The sequence below is a fragment of the Danio rerio genome, chromosome 22 (assembly GCF_049306965.1).
Source record: "Danio rerio strain Tuebingen ecotype United States chromosome 22, GRCz12tu, whole genome shotgun sequence".
Lineage (NCBI taxonomy): Eukaryota > Metazoa > Chordata > Actinopteri > Cypriniformes > Danionidae > Danio > Danio rerio.
Window position 1 is genome coordinate 9,670,466 of NC_133197.1, and position 25,803 is coordinate 9,696,268.

Below are 25,803 nucleotides of genomic sequence, written 5' to 3' on the forward strand. Positions count from 1 at the left end.
CAAGCCGATTAAATTATTGGTAGGGACATTTCAATATCTGTTGGATATTGGTGGGGACATGTCCCTGCCATTCATGCCAATTCTACATCCTTGATTTGATGACTAGTCTAGTTTTGGTGTATTCTTAGACGTCTACACTCAAAAAACTGATTTGTTGGACTTACATAAATAAAAGAGTTTCAAGTGGTTCCACGCAAGTCTGTTAAGTAGTTTCTACAAGCAACAATATAGTTGAATGAACTAAAGAAATTTAAGTAAAGTTGTCAAAATATTTCTTAGTAGATACAATACATTCAGATGTGTCACTACTGCATTTTAGTTACATATACAGTATATTTTACTTAGTAATGTTACTGTATGTTTGATTTATGAACACTCTTTTATTAACTTTTAAGTTTTGCTCTATAAGTGTAAAATTTAATCAAACAATTTTTTTGAAACAAGATGAATTTATTTTCTATGCAAGGTTTTGCAATATACAACTGCTGAACACATAAAAGAATTTCAATTTCACAGGTAAAAAAAACATTAAAAAAATGAACAGTAAACATTCTTTCGGGTTCTTTTATAATGCAACTGACTTTAAGAAATGGTAATAATCTAAAATAGCAGTTTGTTTCAAAAGAAAAAAAGTAAAAACAACATTTTGGTCAATAGTGAATATTTTTACAATGTGCAACTTCCTTCAAATATTACAATACAAATTTTACTTCAAACAATATCTTATATTTTAAAATGATTAAGCTATTGCCAAAAAACATTACTACTGGCCTATATTTTTCAAAACATTTACAAAAAAAGAGTTTGTTTCAAAAAGACAAAAAAAAACCTTAAGAATGTTTATTTTGGACCAAAATGTTGTAATTTTACTATGTGCAACTGCTTTCAAATATTGTAATCAATTTTACATTAATAAAATAAAAGGAAAGTTTAAAACAGGCAGCATGTCACAAAATGCTCATGCTAAATTTTTGATATGCCAAATCATTTGAGCCATTGGTAAATAAAAGATTGAAACTGACCTCTATCCTTTGTAAATACCCACAAATAACTTCTGTTAAAGCTGCAGAACTCCCTTTAAAATGTTGGTGCCATCAACAAAGACAAAATTAAAACTGGCACCTAATTTTGAAACCAGAAACCAATTAAATGCCACAAAGATAACAACAAAACATCTTCATTTCGGGTTTTTATTAGTATTTGTCCGGATTAATTCAACCAACAAGTTTGTTCTAGATCATTTTCTGTAACAGTTTTTGTGTGTCAAGTCCCAGCAAAACTTTCTGGAAAAACTTAAAAGTGTACTTCAGATCTGAAGGACAACTGAGATTAAAACTGTACATGACTCCCAAAAGAAGAGTACAAACAATGTTAAATTGGCCAGTCAAACCCTTATTACATAAAGCTTACAGTATAAAATTTCTGCAGAAATACTTTAAGTGAAGTTTTACAAACAAAGTTCGAGAGGAGCACGTGATATGATCGAGCATGACTGGCTTCTCCTCTGTAATCAGTAATAATCCAATCAGAGTAATCCAAGCTTACTTTAAATGGATCGTTTTCTTCCTACTGCTATCGTCGTTGTGGACGAATCCCCCCTTCCACCCCATCTCCTCCTTTTCTAAGAGAGGCTCTTGAGACCTAACTGATCTTGGATCCCCTTATATTATACCTGCCAAAACTTCTGTTTTTCCCGGGAGTCTCCCGTATTTCAGACCCATCTTCCATATTGTTCTGTCTTTCGAAAAACTACCGGAATTCCACCCAGACCCCCCCACTCTTCAACTTTTTGGTACGACTCCCATGCGCACCAAACCCAACACGCAACTATCCCCATACCCGCTCCCCGCTTTTCAATTCGCACACCGCTACCTCCATTGCCCCCCATTAGTTTTATGTAATGTGAACAGGCGTGGGTCTAGTAAAACTAACAATAGAGAAAGTTCATATTTTTGTGTATTAGATTTTCACTGACCGCCCAAATTTAGCCACGTTTTAGCCATGACGACTATGTTTAGACGCTCTGCTCTTTCTCTTTATTGTGAATCCTGTTTTCATGATTCTTCAGACTACTATTTTGACTGAATCTTTTATCACAGTGTGAACACTTGTACGCTTTTCCCACAGTGTGAACCTTCTGATGCTTCCACAGTTCGGACGCACTGAAAAACGACATCTCACAATCAAAGCACATATAATTCTTCACACCGCTGTGCCTCCTCTGGTGTACTTTTAAAGCGTACGTCAGGCGAAACCTCTTGTCACACAAAGAGCACGCGTAAGGCTTCTCCTTCGTGTGAACTCTCAGGTGGGTCGTCAGGTGTGATGATGAAACATAGGATTTTCCACAGTGATGACAGTGAAATGGTCTTTCTCCGGAATGAACGCGCAAATGCAATCTGAGACTAACAGCCTGTCTGAAACTCCTCCCGCACTGATCACACGAGTGCGTCTTCTCGCCGGTGTGGATTTTCATGTGGTCTTGAAGGAATTGTTTCAAGCGAAAACTCTTCCCGCACTGATCGCACGCGTGCGGCTTCTCACCAGTGTGGATTTTCATGTGGTCTTGAAGGGTTTGTTTGACGCGAAAACTCCTCCCGCACTGATCGCACGTGTGCGGCTTCTCTCCTGTGTGGACCATCCTGTGCTCCTTAAGGACTGATTGTGCTGCGAATGTCTTCTTGCAAAAATCACAAGTGAATGGCTTCTCTACGGTGTGGATTGCCGTGTGACATTCCAGTCCCGACGTCATTGCTAAAGTCATCCCGCACTGATGATTAATAAGGGAAAGCTTTAGTAAGAACTTCTTCCCGCACTGGTCACACGTGTGCAGATTCTCTCCAGTGTGTGTTTTGATGTGACAGAGAAGGTTTTTTTTTAGTGTGAAACTCTTCTCACACTGAATACATGCATACAGTTTCTCTCTTGTGTGGATGTTCATGTGTTGACTCAATTGAGATTTATATACAAATCTCTTCTCGCAGTGATCACATGTGTGCGGCTTCTCTCCGGTGTGCCTTTTCATGTGCACATGAAGGGCTCCTTTTTGTCTAAAGCTCCTCCCACACTGAACGCACGCGTACGGCTTCTCTCCAGTGTGGATATTCATGTGTGCGATAAGACTTTGTTTGTACGGAAAACTCTTCCCACACTGACCGCATGCGTGCGGCTTCTCTCCAGTGTGGATTATATTGTGTGCTTTAAGGGTTTGTTTGCTGATAAAACTCTTCCCGCACTGATCACAAGTGTACGGTTTCTCTCCTGTATGGATATTCATATGTTTGTCGAGTTTTCGTTTTCCATCAAACCTCCTGTCGCACTGATCACATGTGAATGGTTTCTCTCCTGTATGGATATTCATGTGTTTCTTGAGATTTTGTTTTCCATAAAACTTCTTCCCGCACTGATCACATGTGAACGGTTTCTCTCCTGTATGGATATTCATATGTTCCCTGAATCGACATTTTTGTGCAAAACTCTTCCCGCACTGATCACATGTGTGCAGTTTCTTTTCAGCGTGGATTTTAGTACGACATTTACGAGGTTGTTTTTGTGCAAAGCTCACCCCACGCTGATCTCCATAGTGGATTTTCATGTGACGACCAAGGTTTTGCCTAAAACTCTTCCCGCACTGATCACACGTGTACGGCTTCTCTCCGGTGTGGATTCTCATGTGTCTATCATACGTTCCTTTGTGTGTGAAACTCTTCCCGCACTGATCACATACATGCGTTTTCGCTCCGGTGTGGATTTCCATGTGTCTCTTAAACGATAATTTATTTATGAAACTCTTCCCGCACTGATCACACGTGTGCAGGTTCTCTCTGGTGTGGACGTTCCTGTGTTCATCAAGGGATACTTTGTTTCTAAAACACTTCCCGCATTGATCGCATTCATGCGGTTTCTCTTCTGTGTGGGTCTTCATGTGGTTACGTAAATTACGTTTTTCTCTAAAACTCTTCCCGCACTGATCACACGTGTGCAGTTTCTCTCCAGTGTGGATCGTCTTGTGTCTTATAAGCGTATCTTTTGTTGTGAAACTCTTCCCGCATTGCTCACAAGTGTGCGGCTTCTCTCCAGGGAGGGTTTGACTCTTTTGTGAGAAACTCTTTCCACACTCATTCCCTCGACCACGAACTCTTCTGTGTTGCTTAAAACTTGGTTTGAATGAGAATCTCTTTCCAGTCTGAGACTTGTGACTTGTGACAGGCTTGGCTCTTCTTGTTAATATAGCATTACTTTCAGCTTGTGGGGAAGATTTTCCTCCATCTTTGATGGGATGATTTTCCTCAGCTTCTGTCTGTTTGTCATTGTTCTCTTCCATCAGCTCTGAAAAGGAAGAAAAAAACATTTGATTTTAATCCATCAGTTTTTCTAAAACCCAAGTTTACCAGACAGATTTTCTAAACCAGTGTTTCTCAACCATGTTCCTGGAGGACCAGTAGTGGCACAAGCTTAACTGGCGCTCTAGGCAAGCGTTGGCCATGCCACTCTCCATGTTGGCCTGGGCGATTGCCCACATTGCCTATGACTAAATTTGCCACTGTGGAGGACCACCAACACTGCATGTTTTGGATGTCTCCTTTGTCTCAAGCTGCGGTCACACTGCACTTTTCTCCCCATTGACTTCCATTCATTGGCACGTTAATGCATCAGACCGCAAACGCAAGCTTGTGCAGGAAGTTTCGCAGTTCGATGCGGTGCAAAGTTTAATCTTGGTGAACTCTGACCTGCGAAATCACATCATTTGACTGCGAGAGACCAATCGAGGATGAAAAGCATGACCACTCTGGACAGAAATTAAAAACATGGACCAATCGCTCGCTTTTGAAAAAGTCTAATCATCTTGTTTGATCCCGCCCCTTTTTACAGTGCTATACGACAGAATTTTGCTAGCTCAAACTCTAGTGTGACCGCAGCTTCACCCATTTCAGGTCTTTCAGTCTCTACTAATGAGCTGATGATCTGATTCAGGTGTGTTTCGTTAAGGCGACATAGAAAATGTGCAGAGCTAGTGCTCCCCCAGGAATGTGGTTGAGAAACACTGTTCTAAACTGATGTTTTAAAGTAGTGCTAAACTAAATGTTTTAAGCTAGAGCTGGGCATTTTATTGCAATCTCATACACATATTTCAACAATTAAGTGAAGTTTATTTATAAGCTAATTTCGAGAGGATCACATCCATACAAAATTGCCACGCTTAAGATCTGATTTCCTTAAAAACCAGTGATCTTCACTGCCTGGCTGAGATACGATATAAAGTAGGCATCAGACCAAAAAAGAAGCACGGCATTAAATTATATTTTTTTCATGCCATGTTTTTAAAATATGGAAATTAATTTTATCCCAATATTTTTAATGGAATTTCTGCGCTAGCCAACAAGCAAATATTTAATTCTATGTAACTGATTATATTTGAATTACATGTTGCTCTGCTGTAAAAGGAACCTTAAGAAATTGAAAACACATGAATAACACTTTAAACAACTGATGCTTTAACAACAGTTTTTCTCTTATGAACCATTACAAAGATCTAAATATTATTCAAAATGCATTTACATACAATAAAACAATTACTTGCATAAATTAATGTGTTAATGCATGTTAACTTGCCCAGCCCTATTTTAGGTTCAGAAAGCACAAATGACATAAGACATCAGCGACATTTTTAAAATTCCGTTACAGTTTACTGAAACTTTCCATAAATGATCTTACTACTTAAAAGTGAATCCCCAACATCTTTCTACATAACCTGTGGTTGGTTAACTGTTCCAATCTATTAGCCCAACGATGATATCTGATAAATGGTCGAAGATTAAATGCATTTTCTTTCACTTCTGAAAGCAATTATCTTATTTATTAAAATTTATTTAAATTTTTGTTTACAGCTCCGAATTTAATCTGATTCCAAATTTAAGTGACCGTCAAATTTACAATTTGTATTCAAAATTATTATTGGATCACATTTGTTGTTCATATGAATCAATTAAGAGTTTTGATTTATATCTGATCTCATGCTTTTCAGTTATACGCTCAGGAGTTTTCATAATCTACAGGGCCGAGTTTTTCAAACGCTTTAACCTGGATCAAATTGGTCCAGATTTGAAAATCCCATGTTTTGCTATATGATCTATCTTACGTTTATGGTGTTTTAAAGGAACATTGGGTTGGATCACTGTGATACAAATACCACATTTTAGGATTACCAAATCCTGTTTACCAGAGCATTAAATGGAACCAACAGTGTAGCCTACTGGCTTAGCAAAGAAAAAAGGTAGGCCAAAAAAATAAATAAAATAAAAAAATAAAAAATACCAGTGGCCACAAACAGCCAATAGCCCCTTTCACACATACAGACCTTTCCAGAAAATTACCGGCAATTTTCCGGAAAGGTCGTATGTGTGAACAGGTCCTTTTTGAAAATACCGGTAAATTCATTCTGGCTATTTTCCGGAAAGAGAAGTTGTAACATTACCGGCAATTTGCCGGAATGCTGCGCTGTGTGAATGCAGAAGGAAGATTGCTGGAATAAGCGCGAAAGTTGTTCACAATATTGATCATCCACAGAGTGTGTAATTTAGTCAAATGTTTACAAATACAAGCGCAGCCATTTAAAGCTCATTTGTGGTGAATGATGTCAGAATTTACTGGTATTTTGGAATGGATGTGTGTGCTCTTTTCCTGAAAATTTCCGTAACGTCCTCGCCTGTGTGAACAGCAGTTTTTTGAATTTACCAGTAAAGTCGTTCCGGAAATTTTCCAGATATTTACCGGTATCACTGTGTGAAAGGGGCTATTGTTTGCTTTAATAGTAAGAAACAGAAACTCTATAATCAACAAACATTTTGCATGTTTTAGGTTTTTCTAATACAATACTGCTTTGATATTGTTTTGTTGTTGCTATTCCATTAGAAGTGACATGCTTCATATACTGTAGGCTTCAAATATGAAGGAATTTATATATCATCAGTGACCATTAATTTTGTGACCATTCACTGACCATTCAAACTGAATCTACCCTTCTGATTGGATCATGATAATCCTGTTTGTTAGATCACATAGATCCCAATCTGAGTTCAAAGTTTTGAAGAACGCAAAAGGCAGGTTTAGTCCAAATCAAATGAAAGATTGGATTACATGGTCTAATCTTAACTCAAAACCCTACTTTTGAAAAACTCATTTCAAAGATTTGATCCAATCTGTGATCCAAAATCCCACTGGATTATTTTTGAAAAACTGCGTCTAGAATATAATGATTTCAAGAGAATCCAGAATGAATCAAATATTAACACTTTATTTTCCAAGTAAAAGTGTATCATGCCAATTACAGAATCAATCAATAAAACCCAATTCAGAAATATACAACGTCAAAAACTCACAGATGATTCTAACACTATGTAAGAGTATACAGATTGATAGTCAAGTCCAAATTATACATTGGTCTGAATACAGACTCGTGCCCTGAGACATTTTTTCTAAAAGTCACGTCTTGTCTTCAGTTTCGTGCTTAAGTGAACCACGCTCTGGCACACCTCTTCCAATTGGGCCAAGTAAACTGCCCCTGAGCCCGATTCAGAGCACTCACACTTCTCAAATGATTCGGAAAATGGGCCTGGGCATGGTTCAGATAGCAGTGTGAGTACGCCCTAAATACCTTAGATCATCAATGAATGATTTTTTTTTGTTAGGTTAACCAGTGATTTAAGGAGCTACTCATCTGTGTGGGATTAAATCAAAGATTATTCAAAGAGAGGGAACAAAAACTTGTTACCAATCACACCTTATTTAAATCAGGCACCTAGACTGCAGCTTCACACAGGAAGTTTGGCCAGAGAAATAATGGTAGCTTTGACACAATCTGCATTGTAAAAGTGCTAATTGAATTGATCAATACCAGAGGGGAAGATAAGGTCAGGAATGTCTCAGGCTATTCTGAGCACATTCTCACCTTTTTCAGATTTCAGAGGTTTTATTGTCTTATTGCAGGGCACTGCATGGGCATTTTATTGCAATACACATATTTCAACAATGAATTCAAAATTAGTGTGTTGCCCACTTTCATTTTAAACAGTCTGAATGCACAAAAGTGCAATAACACTAAACAACTGAGGTGTTTTTACAGCAGTTACAACAGTTTTTCTCTTATGAGCCATTAAAAAGTGCTTAGTATTAATAAAAATGATGATAACACGCAATAAAATAATTGTCTGCATTATTTAATTAATGTGATAATGCAGGTAAAACATGTTAACATGCCACCTATGTGAAGTTAAAGTTGGCCCCCCACCCAAAAATATTTTGCTGCAAAAATATTTGTTTGTGCTATTTTGGTTTTTGAGATATTGAAATAATATTTATAGATTATTCAGCAGTCACACAGCATCACCACATGCTTCAAATTCCCCCCTAAATACTCACGTTCGTTTGTGCCAGTGAAAGTTCCGTTTGTGCTGTTTGTGTGTGCTATTAAAATATTTTACATTAAATTATGGGCGTTTTTTGCTATTTGGGAAATTTTTTGTTATTTCTGCTGAGAATTTTGTAAAAAAAAAAATCTGTGGAATTATTTTGGGATTATCGTAACTAAAAACTTATGAAATGGAAAAAAGTAGCCTTTTAACTCTTATTTATTGTTTACAATGCAAACCCATCAAGATCCACTTTTTTGATAAACAAAGCAAGCCTATCATATAATAAATCAACTAAAAGACAGAACATATTACTTTACAAACTGTATTGTAATTAAATCAAATGAACACGTTTTTATAAGTCAATAATATTGCTGATGTTAATTTAAAAACTGAATAAATATAAATTTGCACAAGTAAAAAAAAAAGACTCAATGATGGGCTAAAAATTTGCGGATTCCATGTGAGCCTAGCGACGTCACCAGCTCCCCAACATGCTCCAAATTTAATGACCTACAAATATTAAGATCTCAAAAACCTAAACAGCACAAATGAATATTTTCACAGCACAAACTAATGAGACTATTTAGTTTTGTGTTTGGTTGGGGTCCAAATTCACAGAGGTTAACAAGCCCTATTGTAAACATAAGTTCAGAAAGTAACACAAATATAACTACAGATAAGAGATGTCTTAGATATTTTTTAAATGTTACATTTTACTGAAACTGTTTATAAATGGTTTTCACACATGTAGTTAGTTAACTGCATTCAGCAAGACTGTTACCAGTTATTACCAAACTCTAATTTCAATGAATGTCCACAATTTAAGAGAAAAGAAAAGCTTTTCAGTAACTATACACCAGGTTTTGTTTAGTCTGATACCCTGCTTGCTAGAAAAAGGCAAATTCAAATTTAGCCCCATTTTAAAAAATTCTGAAGTTTAGTAAACCTATAAATCACACATGAAATCAAAGCAAATAAAACAGCTCAAGTTGATTTAATGCTAAAAATCACCTTTAACTACACCTACAAAAACAGCTATAAGTCTTATGGCGTTGATATTCAATATTGTTCTTTAAGACAGAATAATCACTGACCTCTCTGTTCTTCAGCATCTTCCTGCTCCATTCTGCAATGTTGTGGATCGCTCATGTCCTCGCTGTTCCTTTTGACTCCTTCACTTGAAGACTGATGGGGATTATACAGCAGGTATTGGTGAATTGCTGTGGGAGGACTTTCGCTGAAGATTAAGTGTTGTGGGAGGAGCTTCACTGCTGTGGGAGGAGCTTCACTGAGGCAGAAAGAGCAGATCTTCATATACAAGTAAAACAGAAGTCATGTACTAAATTGATGGTTTTGTTATTTATCAAATTTCTCATTACGTTGTTTATATGAAGAAGTAAACTTAAAATTGTTTTAATAATAGAGTTTAACCACAAAAGAGTTTAAGATCAGGATTTCCACTCTCTTTAAGAAATAATTTTCCAGGATAATTCTGGGACATTTCCATAAGCTTTTTCATGTACTTTGTAAAAGGAGTTGGTCAAAAATGAGGATCATATTGCCATTGCACAATAGAGGTCTGTCATCATATCTAGCCTTACAAATAGTTAGTTGTTATAAACTTCAAAATTCAGGAAGAAATCCAGGATAAAGGATTTTTTCCAGGACAATTGGGTCATTTTTAATCAATAATTTCCGTCACCAGAAAACAAACATCCAAATCAGTATTTCCCAAACATTGTTCCTAAAGGCACATAAACAGTATTTCCAACCTCTCCGTAATCAAACACACCTTAATCAACTCAGCAAAACTAGGAAGAGACTCCAAAACCTGAAGTTAATGGGTCAGATAAGGGAGACATCCCAAATTTGTACTGTTGTGCCTCAATGAACAGGGTTGGGAAATACTGCTCTAAATTTCGCTGTTTTCCAGGACAAGTGGGAACCCTGAACATTCAGAAAGTGTACTCCACCCGACGAGCTGATGATCTGACAACAGAATCACCCTGAGCCATTTACACTTTCCTTAAAGAGCCAGACAGATTATCCCACAAGTGTTGACACTCAGAATAACAATGGGCATTTGCATTGAGGTTGATCAGTGGATCTGGAGAGCCTGTGGGAAACAGGAGGTCATTTAAATGAACAACCCTAAAAGAAGACACCCCCCCTGCAGTGGCTTTCACAAATCTCTGTTGTTGTTATCCTTATTAACCTATATCTGAGGTGATGAGTACGCAACACAAGTCACGCTGAAATATTTCAAATGATACCAGACATCAATTGCAGTGACACAGAACTTAGTAATCAGTAATGATCTTTCTGAGTGATCTTGGTGGAGAGGAGAATGTTTGAAGGGAAGAAAGAGGGGGAGAAAGAACAAAGGTGAACGAGGTTATGTTCGTTTACTGTGGTTGTGTTGTCCTTTGCGATGAGATCAAATAACCTGAGGTATCTCGCACCGTCTTGCAAAGTAGTCCGTCTCCAGGATGATCAGCTATCTTCATTTGATCTGCTTGGTTGGAACATAAACTGGATGTTGAAAGTGTAAAAGCATATTCTCAAAACTGTTGTTTCTTTCACAATGTGAGACAAATATTCATCCATACTACATAAATACCATTGTACATAGAGGATATTTACTGTAGTTTTTCCCATGCGGGGGAAAAATGAAACATAAAAAAAGTTTTAAATCTCTTATCCTTATTTTTCCAACTGCTAACTTTTTTCAAACCTTTGCTTTAATAGTTTAACAAATAAATTGTGGTTTTCAAGAAATTGCGGTTTAGCACAGGCATAAAAACAATTACCACTATAGCTTTAGAAAAACATACCTACTGACCACTTAATCGATCTTACTGTTTTTGTCTTGTCTACATTTTGACATTTAAACTTCTTAAACTTATAATAATCAATATGTATTTTGAAATATATCTTTTAGTAAATAATCAAATCTCATACAAAGGTTTTTAGAAAATGTAAATAAATATTATAATTATTAGTATAGCTTTGTAATAAGCAGTTGTTATCGCAAAATAAATCCTGTCAAAGTGATGTAAAACCCTGATCACAGTCTTTTTGGTTTATTCTGTTATAACAGTCAACTGAATTTAATATAAATATACTAATATTAATTTATCGGGCAGATAACTTGACATATTGGTAAAAAGGAAATTTTCAACATAAACACAGAATTATATCACCTGATGTGAGATTGACTGATTTGATCGGACAGAATTATTCTTTATAACGCAAGTGTGAAGCTGACACGGTTCACTTTATGAAAATAATATATTTTATTTTTATTTCATGTGTAGATAAATGACAGAAACAATGCATTTTGAGTTCATATGAAGCTCTTTAAATTTATTTACAGTTATTAAGTGTCTTCTTAATAGTTTAATTTTATGTTACTGTGAATTCATATCTACAAGAATAGAAAACAAACAAACAAAAAACTCGTACATCTTAAGTGCTTTTTCTTCAATTTCTCTATAAACAGATTGTGGAGCCTTGGTACTGATAACAATAAGAAGAGTTTAATATATGTTAAAGTTTATTAGTGTTGGGGAAAGTTACTTTTAAAAATATTACAATCTTGTGACATTTCTTTTAAAAAATAAAGTATGGCATAAAGGAAAGTCACTTTTTTCATACATGATGGGCTTACTTGCTAAAATATATAAACGCATATATTTTTGAAACATTTACAACTCTTTTACAGAAAAAGTGGAAAACCTCTGTCTTAAGGAAATGTTAAATCTGTAAAGTTGAAGCTCAGATCAAAACAAATTTTCAGAGCTCCATTAAAAATTGTACGATTAAAATTAATTAAATATCTGTTTTTATATGATTGAGATGAATAAATAGAAATTACAATAGGTATCATATTTACACATTTCATATGCTACACATCAACAAATGACAACAAATTAGATAAAGTAACTGCTTTTCATTTTTTTTTTTTTTTTTTTTTTTTTTTTTTTGGACCAGTAACTGAGCCAGGCATGGGACCATAACAGTTTTTTAAGGTTTACCAGTTTGGAAAAGTCAAGGTTTTAAAACCGCTAAAGTTTTTTGTTATACCATTCCTGTACGATTTTAATGTGTTAATTTGCAACAATTTTTTTATACTTTTTTTCTCTTCTAGCAGAAAAGAACCCACTACAATCAAAAGCTCCTGATAAGTCCACAATTCATTAAACATCTGAAAAACAAGTAATTTATGCATCAACATCCAAGCATGCTATAGACCAGAACAGTGCAGTGGCTTACTCTATATGCCAAGAAAAGAAAGATATGCAAAAACGCATTTACAAGATGTGTAGAAATCAGTGTTTTTAAAACTAACAAAGACAGCAGAAGTCAATGATTTATAATCAAAAATGTATTCAAAGTTAAATATGATTTTTCAGTTTAATTTTTGATGAATAATTTAAAACTCTTCCTGGTGGTACATTTTTAAAAATGTCCATCAAAGTACTCTCCTTAAATTGTCAAATGGAATTTAAACTTCTACATTCCAAAGAAATATGTTTGATGGTAAGATCAGCCTGGCAGAAATTACATATAGGTGATTCTTCATTATTCAGTAAATATAAATGTGTCAACCGACCATCTGATCATGCCTGGTCTCAAAATGATAATTTGCTAAATGTTTTTTATTTATTTTTGGGTTAATTTCATGTAAATTATTATTTTTTCAGTTGTCCCATTCCCTTTGCCATGCTTTGTTTATGTACAAATTGATAGTGGGTTTCAAGTCCTCAGGAGGAATTAAACATTCGGTCACATTCAAGGAGATAGCCTGTTTTGCTGCTTCATCTGCCATCATTCCATGTAGTCACATATGACCTGAAATCCAACAGAAGATAATGTTGAACTTCTGACTTTACAGTGTTTTCATTTTCTTTACAATCATGGACATTATGTGGTGATCACACTTAGAAGCTTTGAGTGCTGGAAGACCGAATTTGGGAATCTGTGCAGATTAAAAAGTTATGATGCTGTGTCCTGTCCATTTGTTATAAAGCCATATTTATTGCTACGCTTCTGCTGTGTAAATTGAACTTTCTCCTGAAATCTGAGTACCAAAGACATCATATTTAAACACTACTGCTGCTGTTACTCCTTTATCTGTTTTCGATCCATCTGTATATATGGTTTCATGATGAGGGAGACTGTCTGTTATTTGTTTGACTTCTTGTTTGTATTCATTTGGGTGAGTGGAGAACTTCTTCTGTTTTGTTAAGTTCCATAAGATTCTTATTTTTGAGTTGCACCAAGGAGTGTGAAAGCTTTTCCATAGTAACACCCATATTCTTCAGGTGGGGTTTCATACGAATTCCAAAAGGACTGATATAGTTGGGTCTGTCTTCATACAATTGGTTGGGTTACCTCTTTTTGATTTCAGTTTGACAGCATATTGGAATCTTGGGACAGGAGAAGGATCCACCGGTTGTGTCCATTATCTGGGAAACTAAGGATGCATTTGGAGGCTGCGTTTAAAGGAGCCTTTGAATTTTTTTAGAAATGAGCGCACTTCGAATGCATCCTTCGAAGGATGCATCCTCTGAAATGAGACAGAGCTATTGTGTTTTCTTACACTTTGCTGCTTTCAAATGCTGATGCAGATTAGACAAATAAATGAACCTCTTCCCACATGAGCGACAGTGATATGGCCTCTCTCCAGTGTGAACCCTATAATGTATTTTCAGACATTCCGGCCGTTTAAACGTCTTGTCACAGTGTGAACATTTATACGGTTTTCCAACAGTGTGAACTCTGGTGTGCAGAGTCAGTGCGGACACAGTAAAAAAAGTCTTCCCGCATTCAGAGCAAATGTGATTCCTTTGACCGGTGTGTGTTTTCTCGTGTATTTTCAAATTACCAATCAGCCTGAAAGCCTTTGCACAGAAAGAGCACACATACGGCTTCTCCTGTGTGTGAACTGTCAGGTGCTCCTTCAGGGCGTCCGCCTTGAAGAACTTCTTACCGCACTGGTCACAGTTAAACGGTCTTTCGCTAGAATGAGTCCGCAAATGCTCTTTTAACACTCTCGACTGTCTGAAACTCCTCCCACACTGATCACAAGCATACAGGTTTTCTCCAGTGTGGATTGTCATGTGATCAGCAAGGTTGCGTTTTCTTGTGAAACTCGTCCCGCACTGTTCGCACGTGAAAGGCTTTTCTCCGGTGTGGATTATCAGGTGTTCATTGAGAACATGTTTCTGTTTGAACGTCTTCCCGCATTGAGCACACGTATGTGGATTCCCTCCGGTGTGGACTTTCATGTGGTCATCGAAGTTATCTTTGAGTCTGAAACACTTCCCGCACTGATCACAAGAGAAGGGTTTGATTCGTGTGTGGTTTTTCACGTGATCGTTAAAGTTTCCTTTATGCCTAAACTTCTTCCCGCACTTCTCGCATTCATACGGCTTCTCTCCGGTGTGGATTTTTCTGTGTTCAGTAAGAGTGCCCTTGTGTTTAAACTTCCTCCCGCACTCATCACATGTGTACGGCTTTTCCTTAGTGTGTATTTTCATGTGTTCGGAGAGGCTTTCTTTCAGCATGAAAATCTTCCTGCATTGAACGCATGTGAACGGCATCTGTACAGCCGTGTGGGTTTTCATGTGTTCGTTAAGGTTTGCTTTTAGTGTGAAGATCTTCTCGCACTTATCGCACGCAAACGGCTTCGCTCCCCTGTGAAATTTCATGTGAAGATTGAGATTTTGCTCGCATGGGAAAGTTTTTCCACACTGAGGACAGGTGAAGGATATCTTTGCTGTACTTTGCAAAGAGGATTTCTCCTCGGTTTTAACGTCAGTATGGTCCTTCTCTGATTTAATCAGTTCTTCAATCTTCTCATCGTCTTTCAACGGGTCTAAAATGTTAAAGAGGATGAAAAAGGGATTTTCGTTAAGTCATTTACGATAAATAAATCCAAAAATCGTGACTGACAAATGTAAATAAAAGTTTAGATACTTTCACTGCATTCAATTGGATACATTAACCAACCAGTTATTTGTTTCACTTTACATGTACAAATTACATGTTTTGTAGTGAGAACTATTAAATAATAAACAGTTTAAAAGTACTAAAATTATTTCTTAAAACTTGAATATTTTTCCCATTATATTAATAGTAATAATAATAATTAGGGCTGGGCGATTAATCAGAAAGTATTAATCGACATTCAGAACCTATAATCAATCAAATATTTTCAGGTAAATTTTTTCAATTACTTTCCCTACTGTCTGTGGAGTCACGTGACCTCGCTCTGTTAAGATGTAAAATTCTGCGTCAAACACACAGGTTTGGTTCGATGCAGCCTTTGCATGCACCTCTCAAAAAATGTAACAACACGTCTCATGTTTGCAATATGAAGATGATTGGAGATGCCTTGAGATAGCATATTTCAATTTCAATAAAATTATTACTTAATTTAATATTTTTGTTTACAGAATTCAAGAAATTCACGGTTTAAAATATTATTTAGATGATATACTAGAGTTATTTTATTTAGAAGATATACTGCTTATTTTCTACTTTTAATATAAAAAATATGTATATATTTTGTTTCCAAAAGCGCAAGTTACTCACATGTGATTGTTGGTATTAGGCAGAGTGTGTTTTAATTTCAGGTGTTCAGTGTTGATGTTTAATAAATAATCTTAGATAATAGATAGTGTGAGTCTCCTTTAAATATTTTGAAATCAAGTAATGCACCCTTCTCTTACTTGTAATTTGTGAGTATATTTACTGTACAAAACTTGAACTATAAGGACAAAAATAATCATTAAAATAATCATTGATTGTTTTGTGGAAAGTTAAAATGTTCAATTAATCTAATTTCTGATTTTAGGCCAATTCTCCCAGCCCTAATAATTGTTACAATAAATTTCCAACATAAACAGGAATGAAGCATCAAAATTTTTGTAACATAGAACCATTAACCAGATGAAGATAAATGTAAATTAAAAAGCTCAGAAATATCTAGTCTGAGATGCTCAATTATTGTAAATGTTCTATCAATGAGAATGTTTCTTAAATTTTCTCAAGTTTGATATAATCCAAAAGTAATAGCTCCATTTGGTTTTATAATTCATGTTAAGTTATTACCAAATTAGTTTCCCAGAGATGGGTTGTAGATGGAAGGGCATCCGCTGCGTAAAATCTTGCTGGATAAGTTGGCGGTTCATTCCGCTGTGACGACCCCGGATTAATAAAGGGACTAAGCTGACAAGAAAATGAATGAATGAATGTATTACCAAATTAGGATATATTTTTAGCTTTTTAGCAGTGGCCACTGTCCCACTGGCTTGCATGATTCAGGACCCGTAGAGCTGCGCATCGATGGATTTGCTCCTCAGTGTTTGAATATTAAACCACACTGAACGGAGCTAAACTGATCTGAACTTTAACTCTGAAAACTGAACACACACACACTGTTTCAATTTACTATAATATTCTATGTGAAGCTGCTTTGACACAATTTACATTGTAAAAGCGCTATACAAAGAAAGGTGAGTTTAATTTAATTTAAAGCAACATTTTAAATTAAGCAACTAGTGACAATATACATACAACAACAGTGTCCATAAAAGCTTAATTGTTAAATCTCATAACTTATTATTTACTTTAAATATTCTTTAAGTGAGTCATACCACATGAAGATTATTATTATTATTATTATTATTGAACGTTTTTCTTCCACACTATGTCATTGCATTTTAGATTAAAGAGTTTTAACATTAATAAGACAACTTTGTTTCTGTCTGCAACCAGCATTTCTGAAGAATCATTTTGAGGAAAGCAAGAAAAAACACATACCTATTTGTTGTTCGGTCTCTTCTAGTTTTATACTGCAGGGTTCATTCATGTTTTCGATGTTTTTTCGGTGTTCTCTAATTTTCTTTATGTGTAAGCTGATGAAAACATTCCAGCATTTGTTGTTTTACAGCAGTGAATGGAGCTTCACTAATGCCAAATACTGTGGGATAAGAGAAGTCAAAATCAAAATCTATTTTTACATCTTTTCCCCCATTCTTGTAATTTCAGAATAATGGGACCACTTCATTTATCAAAGAAATAAATAACTAATATACATATAATTTTAATCAGAGATTAAAAAAAGCTATATTTTAATTATTCTACTATCAAACCTTCGCCACAGATTACCTTGTAATAATTGAAATGTGTAAGATGTCAATCACAAGATCTTGTGATTGACATCTTACACATTTCAATTATTACAAGATACATTCGGAAAATACACAACTATTGCTTTAAATATCTAAATAATAAGAATAAATAATACAATTATTTTAGTCAGCATAGATGCATAACGGCACTCTTCCAGGTGGAAACAACATAGAAATAACGAGGTGTAATTGCTTTAATAAACGGTGTTTTTATAATTGTAAAATACAAAGTTTACACAAAAAATACCACGGCTAACTTCTTACCCTTGCATAATGTAAACTGCTGATGCTAGCGGTTACGTCTTCTTCTCTGAAAAGGTTGCTAGTAATCCTTTATAGAGTGCACACTGCCACCTGCTGTCACGTAGTGCGAAGTGACTTTTCTCTTAAATTTAGGTAGATGAAACACTTTCTTAAACCATTTTGAAGAATGTAAACAATAATAGTAATGTTCCTAACGCATATACTGTTTTCATTTTTAACTTCCATAGCTTCCAAGAATACAAAATAAAAAAAGATCCACATATTGTTAAATAATGTTGTGATAGCTATTTAAAGTTGTTATGATTGAATTTCCTTTTGTTACAGATATGAAATAGTTTGACAAGCAAGTTTTTTTTTGTTTTTTGTTTTTTTTTTGGGGGGGGGGGGGGGGGGGCAGTGACATCACCACATTGAATGATTGACGTAATGTTGGTTTTATATTCGCACATTTGTTCAGGGACATATTGTGACATGCTCCCTATATTGTTTACCATGGTACTTTGACTATTTGGTCTGAAATACCATGCAAGTATGAGTTGAAAACAACTTTAGCACTGTGAACAATGTTGCACTGATAGTCATTGGCTGCTAATATGATTTCACTATTAAGAATTTGCAAATAACACTTTTCAGAAATAATATTGAGGAAGTAGATATGAATGTGAATATAAAACCAACTTTACCTCAATATTGAAATGGTTTAAACTCCACCTTTGTCCACTTTTTAACTGAATGTAAAAATAGGCTTTATAATTTTCATTATGTTTAATTTTGTTATGTGTTCTATGAATTGTTATAATTGCAAAAGATTGAACGAATTGTGATTCTGGAACACAAAAAAAAATATTTTTTTAAGCCAAAAAATCATTAGAACATTAGATAAAGATCCGGTTCCAGTTGGATATTTTTAACTTTTCTACTGTACATATATCCAAACCCTATTTTAGATAAGTAAAATGTGCATCAATGAGCACTTCATTTAGACAATTTAAATGTGATTTTCTCAGTATTTAGATTTTTTTTAAACTCATAGATTCCATATTTTTAAATAATTGTATCTCTGGCAAATTTTGTCTATTTTTGACAAGCCATACATCAGTGGAAGCTGATTTACTTGGCGTTCAAGTTTTGTGTCAATCTCAATTTTTTTTTTTTTTTTTTTAAACTGACACCAGGAGGAAAATTAAAAGAATTTAAACACACACATGCACACTTTCATTACAACAAAAACTGTCTCATTACAAACAGAAACCAAGTAATTATTCTTATTATAAAGTTTTAATGAGAAAATTTCATGTGAAAGCTCAATGTAAAAAACAGTCAGGCAGCCAGGTGGAATGCAAAATAAATAAATAAATAAATAGGAAGCAGCTTCATACTGTTTCTACTTGTTTTGCCGTTGTCAGAAAATACAAGGTATGGTTGTGAAGACATACATTTCCTTAAAAGTGCTCGAGTGTTTTCATGATTGTACTCAACTTTTCAGTAACCGTGGATAAATAAGTTTATCATCCAGAAAAAAAACTGCTGCTGTACAAGGATGAAGGGACAGCGATGACGTATACTGGGGCTCGCCATACTGAGAGTAGAGGATTTTGTTATTGCTACTATCAGTAAAAAAAATACTTTTTTTCATCAAAAAAGCAGCTTGAAGATTTTTCTTTTGACATGATGATTTTCCCCGCCCCTTTCCTCTGTCCTTTCTCCTCAAACTCCTCCACCAGCTCTAAAATAAAAGTTTAAAAAAGGTTTATTTCCTGTAATTTGTTTATAAATTCTTGCTTGTTCTTATAAAAATCACAGTACTTAGGGTTGAAAAGATGTAGAGACACATATGAACAGTTATCAACAGCAATATGTCACTTATCAAAAATATAATAAATCAAACATTAACAATTAAGCTGAATGTTTATCAAACTATATTTGTTTGAAATTTTGTGTAGTTTGTTTAAACATTTCAGTCTAAGGCTGTTGTTCATGGAAAGTGTCTCATATACCACTTGATACTTGAGGTGTTTGACAGCTCACATTTTATTCTATCTAAACCACTGAATCACATTAACTATTAGATGTGAGCCTGGTACCACAAAACCACCCATAAGTGTCAATTTCTGGCAACTGAGGTTCAAACACATCTGAAGTATGAATATATAAGCTTTCCAGTGGGTTATACTTTGTCAGGATCAAACAATATTTGGCCTAGATACAACTATTTAAAAACCTGTAATTATCTACTACTACTACTGACGTTGCTACCACTGCCATTCTGCATTTACCTGCACAGAAATCAACAGTGTAATTGGATTATAATGCATGTTGCCAGATTGAGGTAAAAAATGCCTTGAGATCTGAAAATTTTGTCAACTGTGTGAGGTGATGAGCTTCATACAAGATCTGGCAACTTGGCAAACATGGCCAAAAGATGATTTTTCGTAACTAGTTTGGGCAGTAAAAATAACAGGAGTTTCCTGAAAGAAATAACGAAACAGGAGGATGGCAGGAGAAGGGTGTGAATAACTAGAGATTCCCGTGAATATGGGAGTGTTGGCAGCTACACTATCGGTCAAAAGTTTGGGGCTCTGTGTGATTTTTAAATGTTTTAAAATAAGCTTCTCCTACTCACCAAGGCTGCATTTATTTCATCAAAAATACAGTACAAATTGTAAAACTGTGAAATGTTATTGCACTATAAAATAACTGTTCAAATGTAGTTTATTATTTAATTTAATCATTTATTCTAGTGATTTAAAGATGAATTTTCAGCTTCATTACTCCAATCTTCAGTCACATGATCCTTCAGAAGTCACTCCAATATTACATATTATTATTATTATTATTATTATTATTGGTAATAGTAATAAAGCAAAAATGACTGGAGTAATAATTTCATTTGAAACTACATTCAATAAGTATTAAATATTAAATAAATAAGTATTTAACAATTGAACTTTTTTACATTTAATAAATGCTGAATTGATAAAAATAATCATTTTCTAAAATTATTAAATAAAATGAATAATAAAAAAGAAAATTGACCCCAAACTTTTGACCGGTAGTGTATATCTTTGTTTAATAGTATAATGATTTTTTCATTAAATAAAAATCGATAGTTTTGACCGACACAATGTATTTTTGGTTACCAGTGCTACATATGAATGGTTTTGTGAACTAAGATCACATACTTAACCTATATAACCATTACCATCATTAAAAAACTATCAGAAATAAACACCAACCTCTTTGTTACCTTCATGTTTCATACTGCAGACTCATGTTATTTATGATCTTTTATGAACTACTCCTTTACTTGTAGACTTATGGGAATATTCCAGCACTTATTGGTGAACTGCTGGGGAAGGAGCTTCACTGAAGGCGGAGAACTATGGATCTTCACTGCTCTGCTGTGGGAGCAGATCTGCAGACATAAAAAGTCAATCTAAAATGCATGATTTTTTTGTTAGGCAGCTTTATCAAGCAGAATCAAACAGCTACTTCATGACTTTTTAGAAAAAAAACTCAAATGATCAAATAATTTACTTTGATAAAAGTAAAATAACACAAAGGACAAAGAATGGACATGGTAATACAAGTTGCTCAAGGCTTTGCCTGGGTTAAGTTTCTCAGGTGAACACAAATGAACTAGTGCAGTTTTTAAATGTTCCATATCATTATGACCTTATCTTTCAAGGGGGTTGTAAAATCAGCATAACTCTAGATGTGGGGAAGGGAACCTATGGCTCGGGGGCTCCATCTGTCTCTCTTCACTAATATTTTAAAGTTTAAAACATTATAACTGTCATTAGAAATCCGTTTGCTATTAAATATACAATTACAATTCCCTTTATATTGTATTTTCTACATCAAAATGAATAAAAACTCAGTTTGCAATAAATAGACGTTTCAACCAATGCGCATATGTGGTTGAACTTGAATCGCGACACTAATAAAGGGCAAACAACTTACATTTCTATGTACCTCACGCACGTAAATTCAAACAACATTCATAAGAGGCGATGGCAAAAAGAAAATATTTTATAAATAGTCCTTTCTTCATTCATTGTGACGCGTCATATTTGTTTATTTTTGAGTTGTGCATGGACATAAATACAGGTTTTGTTTATAAATAAATAAAGGTTTTGTTATATACACACACCCCAAATGGCTCTTAAAAAATGCATTTGATAAAAAAAAAAAAATTGCTGAAAAAAGGTTCTCGACCCCTGCTCTAGATCTGTGGTTCTGTGCACCCCTGAGGATCGCTTGGTAATTTCCAAAAATCAAATTCATTTGATTAAACTATTGGAATTACCATAAATTATTAATAACCTACAGAAGAAATAACATTGTAGGTAATAATTACACTAAAAAACAGCATACATATAAAAAGCCATCAGCCTTTCGATTTTCTAGTGATTACTAGAGCGATTATGTTATATTAAAGACACAGAAATTGTGTTAGATGCAGCGCATTGATTTTATGGCACCAGGTTAAACTTTCTGACATCTTTACGGCACTCAAGTTTAAAAGATAAATAGACTTGGGCCTATTGTGTGCTAGGTTTATATAGATATAACCATCTCAGAGGATATTGCGGGTCGCAAGTCACTGACATTGTTATTTTAGGAGGTCGAGGGCTGAAAAGTCTAGGAAGCCCTGCTCTAGACCATAAAATTTAAATCAATTATTTTTGACAAGTTTTTTTCTTTGATCAGATTTAAGGCTTATCAAACATAACCTGCATTGCTTTACATATTATTGGATCTTGTTTGGTGAGAAAGCAGCATCACATCTGAAAGTAAAGGATTCGAACATGAAGTACTTACTGAGATTTCAGGCAGACGTTTTTTGTATGACTGTAGAGAGTTGATAACTGCGTGAACCTCTTCCCACATATATCGCAGCTATATCGCCTTTCTCCAGTGTGGATCCTCTCATGCATTTTCATATACTCAGCCCGTTTGAACGTCTTCTCACAGTGTGAACACTTAAAAGGTTTCTCTCCGGTGTGAACTGACTGGTGCACCTTCAGTTCAGAATCTCTAAAGAAAGTCTTTCCACACTCGGAGCAAATATGATCCTTTATACCGCTGTGTCTTTTCTGGTGTACTTTTAAAGTGCCCATCTGTCTAAAACCCTTCCCACATAAAGAGCACACATAAGGCCTCTCCTGTGTATGAACTTTGAGGTGATCCTTCAGAGCATCTGCCCTAAGAAAATCTTTCCCGCATTGGTCGCAGTTAAAAGGTCTTTCTCTCGAATGAGTACGCAGATGTACTTTAAAAACACCTGTCTTCACAAAACTCTTCCCACACTGATCACAAGTGTGCAGCTTTACGCCAGTGTGGCTTTTCATGTGATCGGAAAGATTCCGCTTTCGTGTGTAACTTCTCCCACATTTCTCACAAGTGAAGGGTTTCTCTCCGGTGTGGATTCTCATGTGGTCACTGAGGATGTGTTTGAGTTTAAATTTCTTCCCGCACTGATCACACGAGTACGGCCTCTCTCCTGTGTGAATCTTCACATGTTCAATAAGATTTCCTTTGTGTTTGAATCTCTTGGCACACTGATCGCATGCATAAGGCCTCTCTCCAGTGTGGACTTTCATGTGATCTGTGAGGTTTCCCTTATATGCGAATCTCTTCCCGCACTGATCACACGTGTGCGGCTTCTCTCCAGTGTGGATTTTTATGTGCTCTGTAAGGTATCCTTTATGGAGGAAATTCTTCCCACACTGATCGCACGTGAACGGCTTTTCTCCCGTGTGTATTTTCAAGTGTTTATTAAGGCGTTCTTTTAGCAGAAAACTCTTCCCGCACTGATCACATGTGTACAGCATGTCTACATTGTGAATTTTCATGTGTTCATTAAGGTTTGTTTTTAGTGTGAATATCTTATCGCATTGATCACACTCATACGGCTTTGTTCCTCGATGAAACTTCATGTGAAGATTGAGACTTTGTTCACATGAGAAACTCTTTCCACACTGAGGGCATGTGAAGTGTACTTCAGGTCTGCTTTGGAAAGAGAGACTCGTGGATTTTTGTCCATGTGTGTCCTGATGTTTCTCTACTGCTTCAAGCTGTTCTCCAGTCTCCCCGTTCTCCTCCATCAGGTCTAAAATGAAAGTGAAACAAAAAGTTAGATTTTTCCTATGCTGATGTGTTATATGATTAACATTTGGCATCACTTTAGTACTTTAAATTATAGATATTTACATCAGATGGGCTTACCCTGTTGTTGTCTTTTGAAAGGAATCCGTCAATAGAGCCGCCATTTTAGTACAGGGTAGCGCTCCTTTAAAATGAATGCATGACCAAGGTGAAGAGGAGCACTGTGGCCATCCAGAGCCAGAGATATACACATACATCTTTGATTGGGAGTTTTCCCGGTGGTCAGTATGCAAATACTTTTTTAAATTACGAAAATTATCATTTTACATCACTTTTCTATGCCCATTGCAGACAAAGAGCATGTGTGCATGAAAATTGTATTATCCTCCCTTCCTGTTAATCTTGATCTAATCCATGTCCTGAAACACAACCCCTTTCCTGCTTTCACCTCTAATACTAACGGAAAGAGTGTTTGTGAATAAATCTCCGTTATGAACGGCTTGTTTATTTAGCCAACAATAATACTAATAAGTCAGTTAAAATAATAATAGTAAAAATTAATAAAAATAATATGTTTCTGGCACTACAGCATCTTTATTGTCATATTTCATTTACATTGTTTGCTTAATTTATTTTAACAAAACTAGCATAAGCCTAGTATTTAGTGCAAGTTGGTAATTTGTCTTATTGTGAACGCAGTGAGTGAGTGTATATCATCAATAACGTTACTTGTTTAGCACAAAAGTTCATAACATACAAAATCATAAAAAGCTAAATCTTACCTATGAAATGTTCGGCCTCTACTTTGTTTTCTTTGTTTGCTCATTACTACAACTGTATGCAGCGCAAAAGTCCAGCATCTTCACATTGGCACACTGTCCTGACTAGTGCGGTTAAATGACATTTGTCCTGGGAGCACTGTACAAAAGTGGCGGCGCTATTGACGCATGCCCAGGGTCCTTGTGTGAGTGTAAGTGTATATATATCTATGACTTTAAATAAGCATTTATTGAGATTAATTATGCAGTGCTGTCTGCAAGAATTACTTAAAAAATTATTTATGGTCTACAATGTTATAATAAAGCACCTGATATAAACACCAACCTATTAATTCTTCAGCATCTTCATGTTTTATTCTGCAGGATTCTGGACCATCCATGTTGCCAGTGTCCTTTTTACAAACTCTTCTTCACTTTTTGTCTGAGGAAAATAATCCAATATTTATTGGTCAAATATTTTGTGAGAAACTTCACAGATGAACTGATAAAAACACAGCAAAATAGGTGTTATCAAACGGATTCGTTCATTAACCTTAATTTACCAAGCCTGTTGCTTCAGTTTATCTATCAGCGTTGTTCAAAATGTAGAGTTAACTTTAACATGAATTCACATATTACACGTATTAATATACCTGTGGGCAAGTCTAGATTCAAAGTCAATGGAATAATGTTCCCCCGAAGTGTATTCGTATTAAAAACATCAATACAACCATACATGTAAATACATAATTGGTTATGTTGTAAGAAATTCAACATTTGTTACTCACATCGTTATCTGTTTAGCTAAATGTCCGATTCAGTCAGCTGCGCTTGAAAAGAAGAGCAACGACAAGATGAAAACAATACATAAATAACTGCGGAAAATGTTGCAATCTTGCTGTCAGAAACTGTGACTTTTATCCATTGTGTAAAACATAAAAAAGCTCCGTGAACTGTCGCTTACCTCAGCTCGGAACACAACAGCGCGTGAAGGCGCCGATGGTGACGTCATCGAGGCGAGACGAAAAAAATCAAAACAGCGCCAATTGTAGTTTT

At 35.3% G+C, this 25,803-nt stretch overlaps 3 protein-coding genes across 16 annotated transcripts; all 3 read right to left on the minus strand.

The window, feature by feature from the left end:
- Positions 1-429: 429 nt before the first annotated feature.
- Positions 430-9,725, minus strand: LOC100008030 (uncharacterized). The gene is made up of 2 exons (XM_017353349.4): positions 9,506-9,725; positions 430-4,329 (listed from the first exon to the last, which is right to left on the minus strand). Exons 1-2 carry the CDS (start codon positions 9,723-9,725, stop codon positions 2,015-2,017), a joined length of 2,535 nt encoding a protein of 844 aa, XP_017208838.1. The 3' UTR covers positions 430-2,014.
- Positions 9,726-12,780: 3,055 nt separating this feature from the next.
- LOC100151570 (uncharacterized) lies at positions 12,781-19,604 on the minus strand. Of its 3 annotated transcripts, XM_073937327.1 has the most exons (4): positions 17,879-17,923; positions 17,244-17,403; positions 16,533-16,649; positions 12,781-15,294 (listed from the first exon to the last, which is right to left on the minus strand). In XM_073937327.1, the coding sequence occupies exon 4, from the start codon at positions 15,125-15,127 to the stop codon at positions 14,000-14,002; it is 1,128 nt and encodes a 375-aa protein (XP_073793428.1). In that variant the 5' UTR covers positions 15,128-15,294; positions 16,533-16,649; positions 17,244-17,403; positions 17,879-17,923; the 3' UTR covers positions 12,781-13,999. The 3 variants fall into 3 exon arrangements, with proteins under 3 accessions (XP_073793428.1, XP_073793427.1, XP_005174058.1); XM_073937326.1 differs by lacking the exons at positions 16,533-16,649; positions 17,879-17,923 and adding an exon at positions 19,358-19,604; XM_005174001.6 differs by lacking the exon at positions 16,533-16,649.
- Positions 18,262-25,767, minus strand: si:ch211-222k6.1. Of its 12 annotated transcripts, none has more exons than XM_073936175.1 (7): positions 25,712-25,767; positions 25,536-25,572; positions 25,094-25,189; positions 24,110-24,173; positions 22,703-23,993; positions 21,126-21,293; positions 18,262-19,604 (listed from the first exon to the last, which is right to left on the minus strand). In XM_073936175.1, exons 5-6 carry the CDS (start codon positions 23,986-23,988, stop codon positions 21,269-21,271), a joined length of 1,311 nt encoding a protein of 436 aa, XP_073792276.1. In that variant the 5' UTR covers positions 23,989-23,993; positions 24,110-24,173; positions 25,094-25,189; positions 25,536-25,572; positions 25,712-25,767; the 3' UTR covers positions 18,262-19,604; positions 21,126-21,268.
- Positions 25,768-25,803: the final 36 nt, after the last annotated feature.

Coding starts and splice junctions, on each gene's coding strand:
- LOC100008030 (XM_017353349.4), bottom strand. CDS start 9,725: ATGAAGATCTGCTCTTTCTGCCTCAGTGAAGCTCCTCCCACAGCAGTG. Junction 4,330..9,505: donor AGATGCTGAAGAACAGAGAG/GTCAGTGATTAT, acceptor CTTCCTTTTCAG/AGCTGATGGAAGAGAACAAT.
- LOC100151570 (XM_073937326.1), bottom strand. CDS start 17,292: ATGAATGAACCCTGCAGTATAAAACTAGAAGAGACCGAACAACAAATA. Junction 15,295..17,243: donor AGAGACCGAACAACAAATAG/GTATGTGTTTTT, acceptor TTAACATTTTAG/ACCCGTTGAAAGACGATGAG.
- si:ch211-222k6.1 (XM_073936169.1), bottom strand. CDS start 25,148: ATGGATGGTCCAGAATCCTGCAGAATAAAACATGAAGATGCTGAAGAA. Junction 23,994..25,093: donor AGATGCTGAAGAATTAATAG/GTTGGTGTTTAT, acceptor CTTTCATTTTAG/ACCTGATGGAGGAGAACGGG. Junction 21,294..22,702: donor AACGTCTGCCTGAAATCTCA/GTAAGTACTTCA, acceptor TTATGTCTGCAG/ATCTGCTCCCACAGCAGAGC.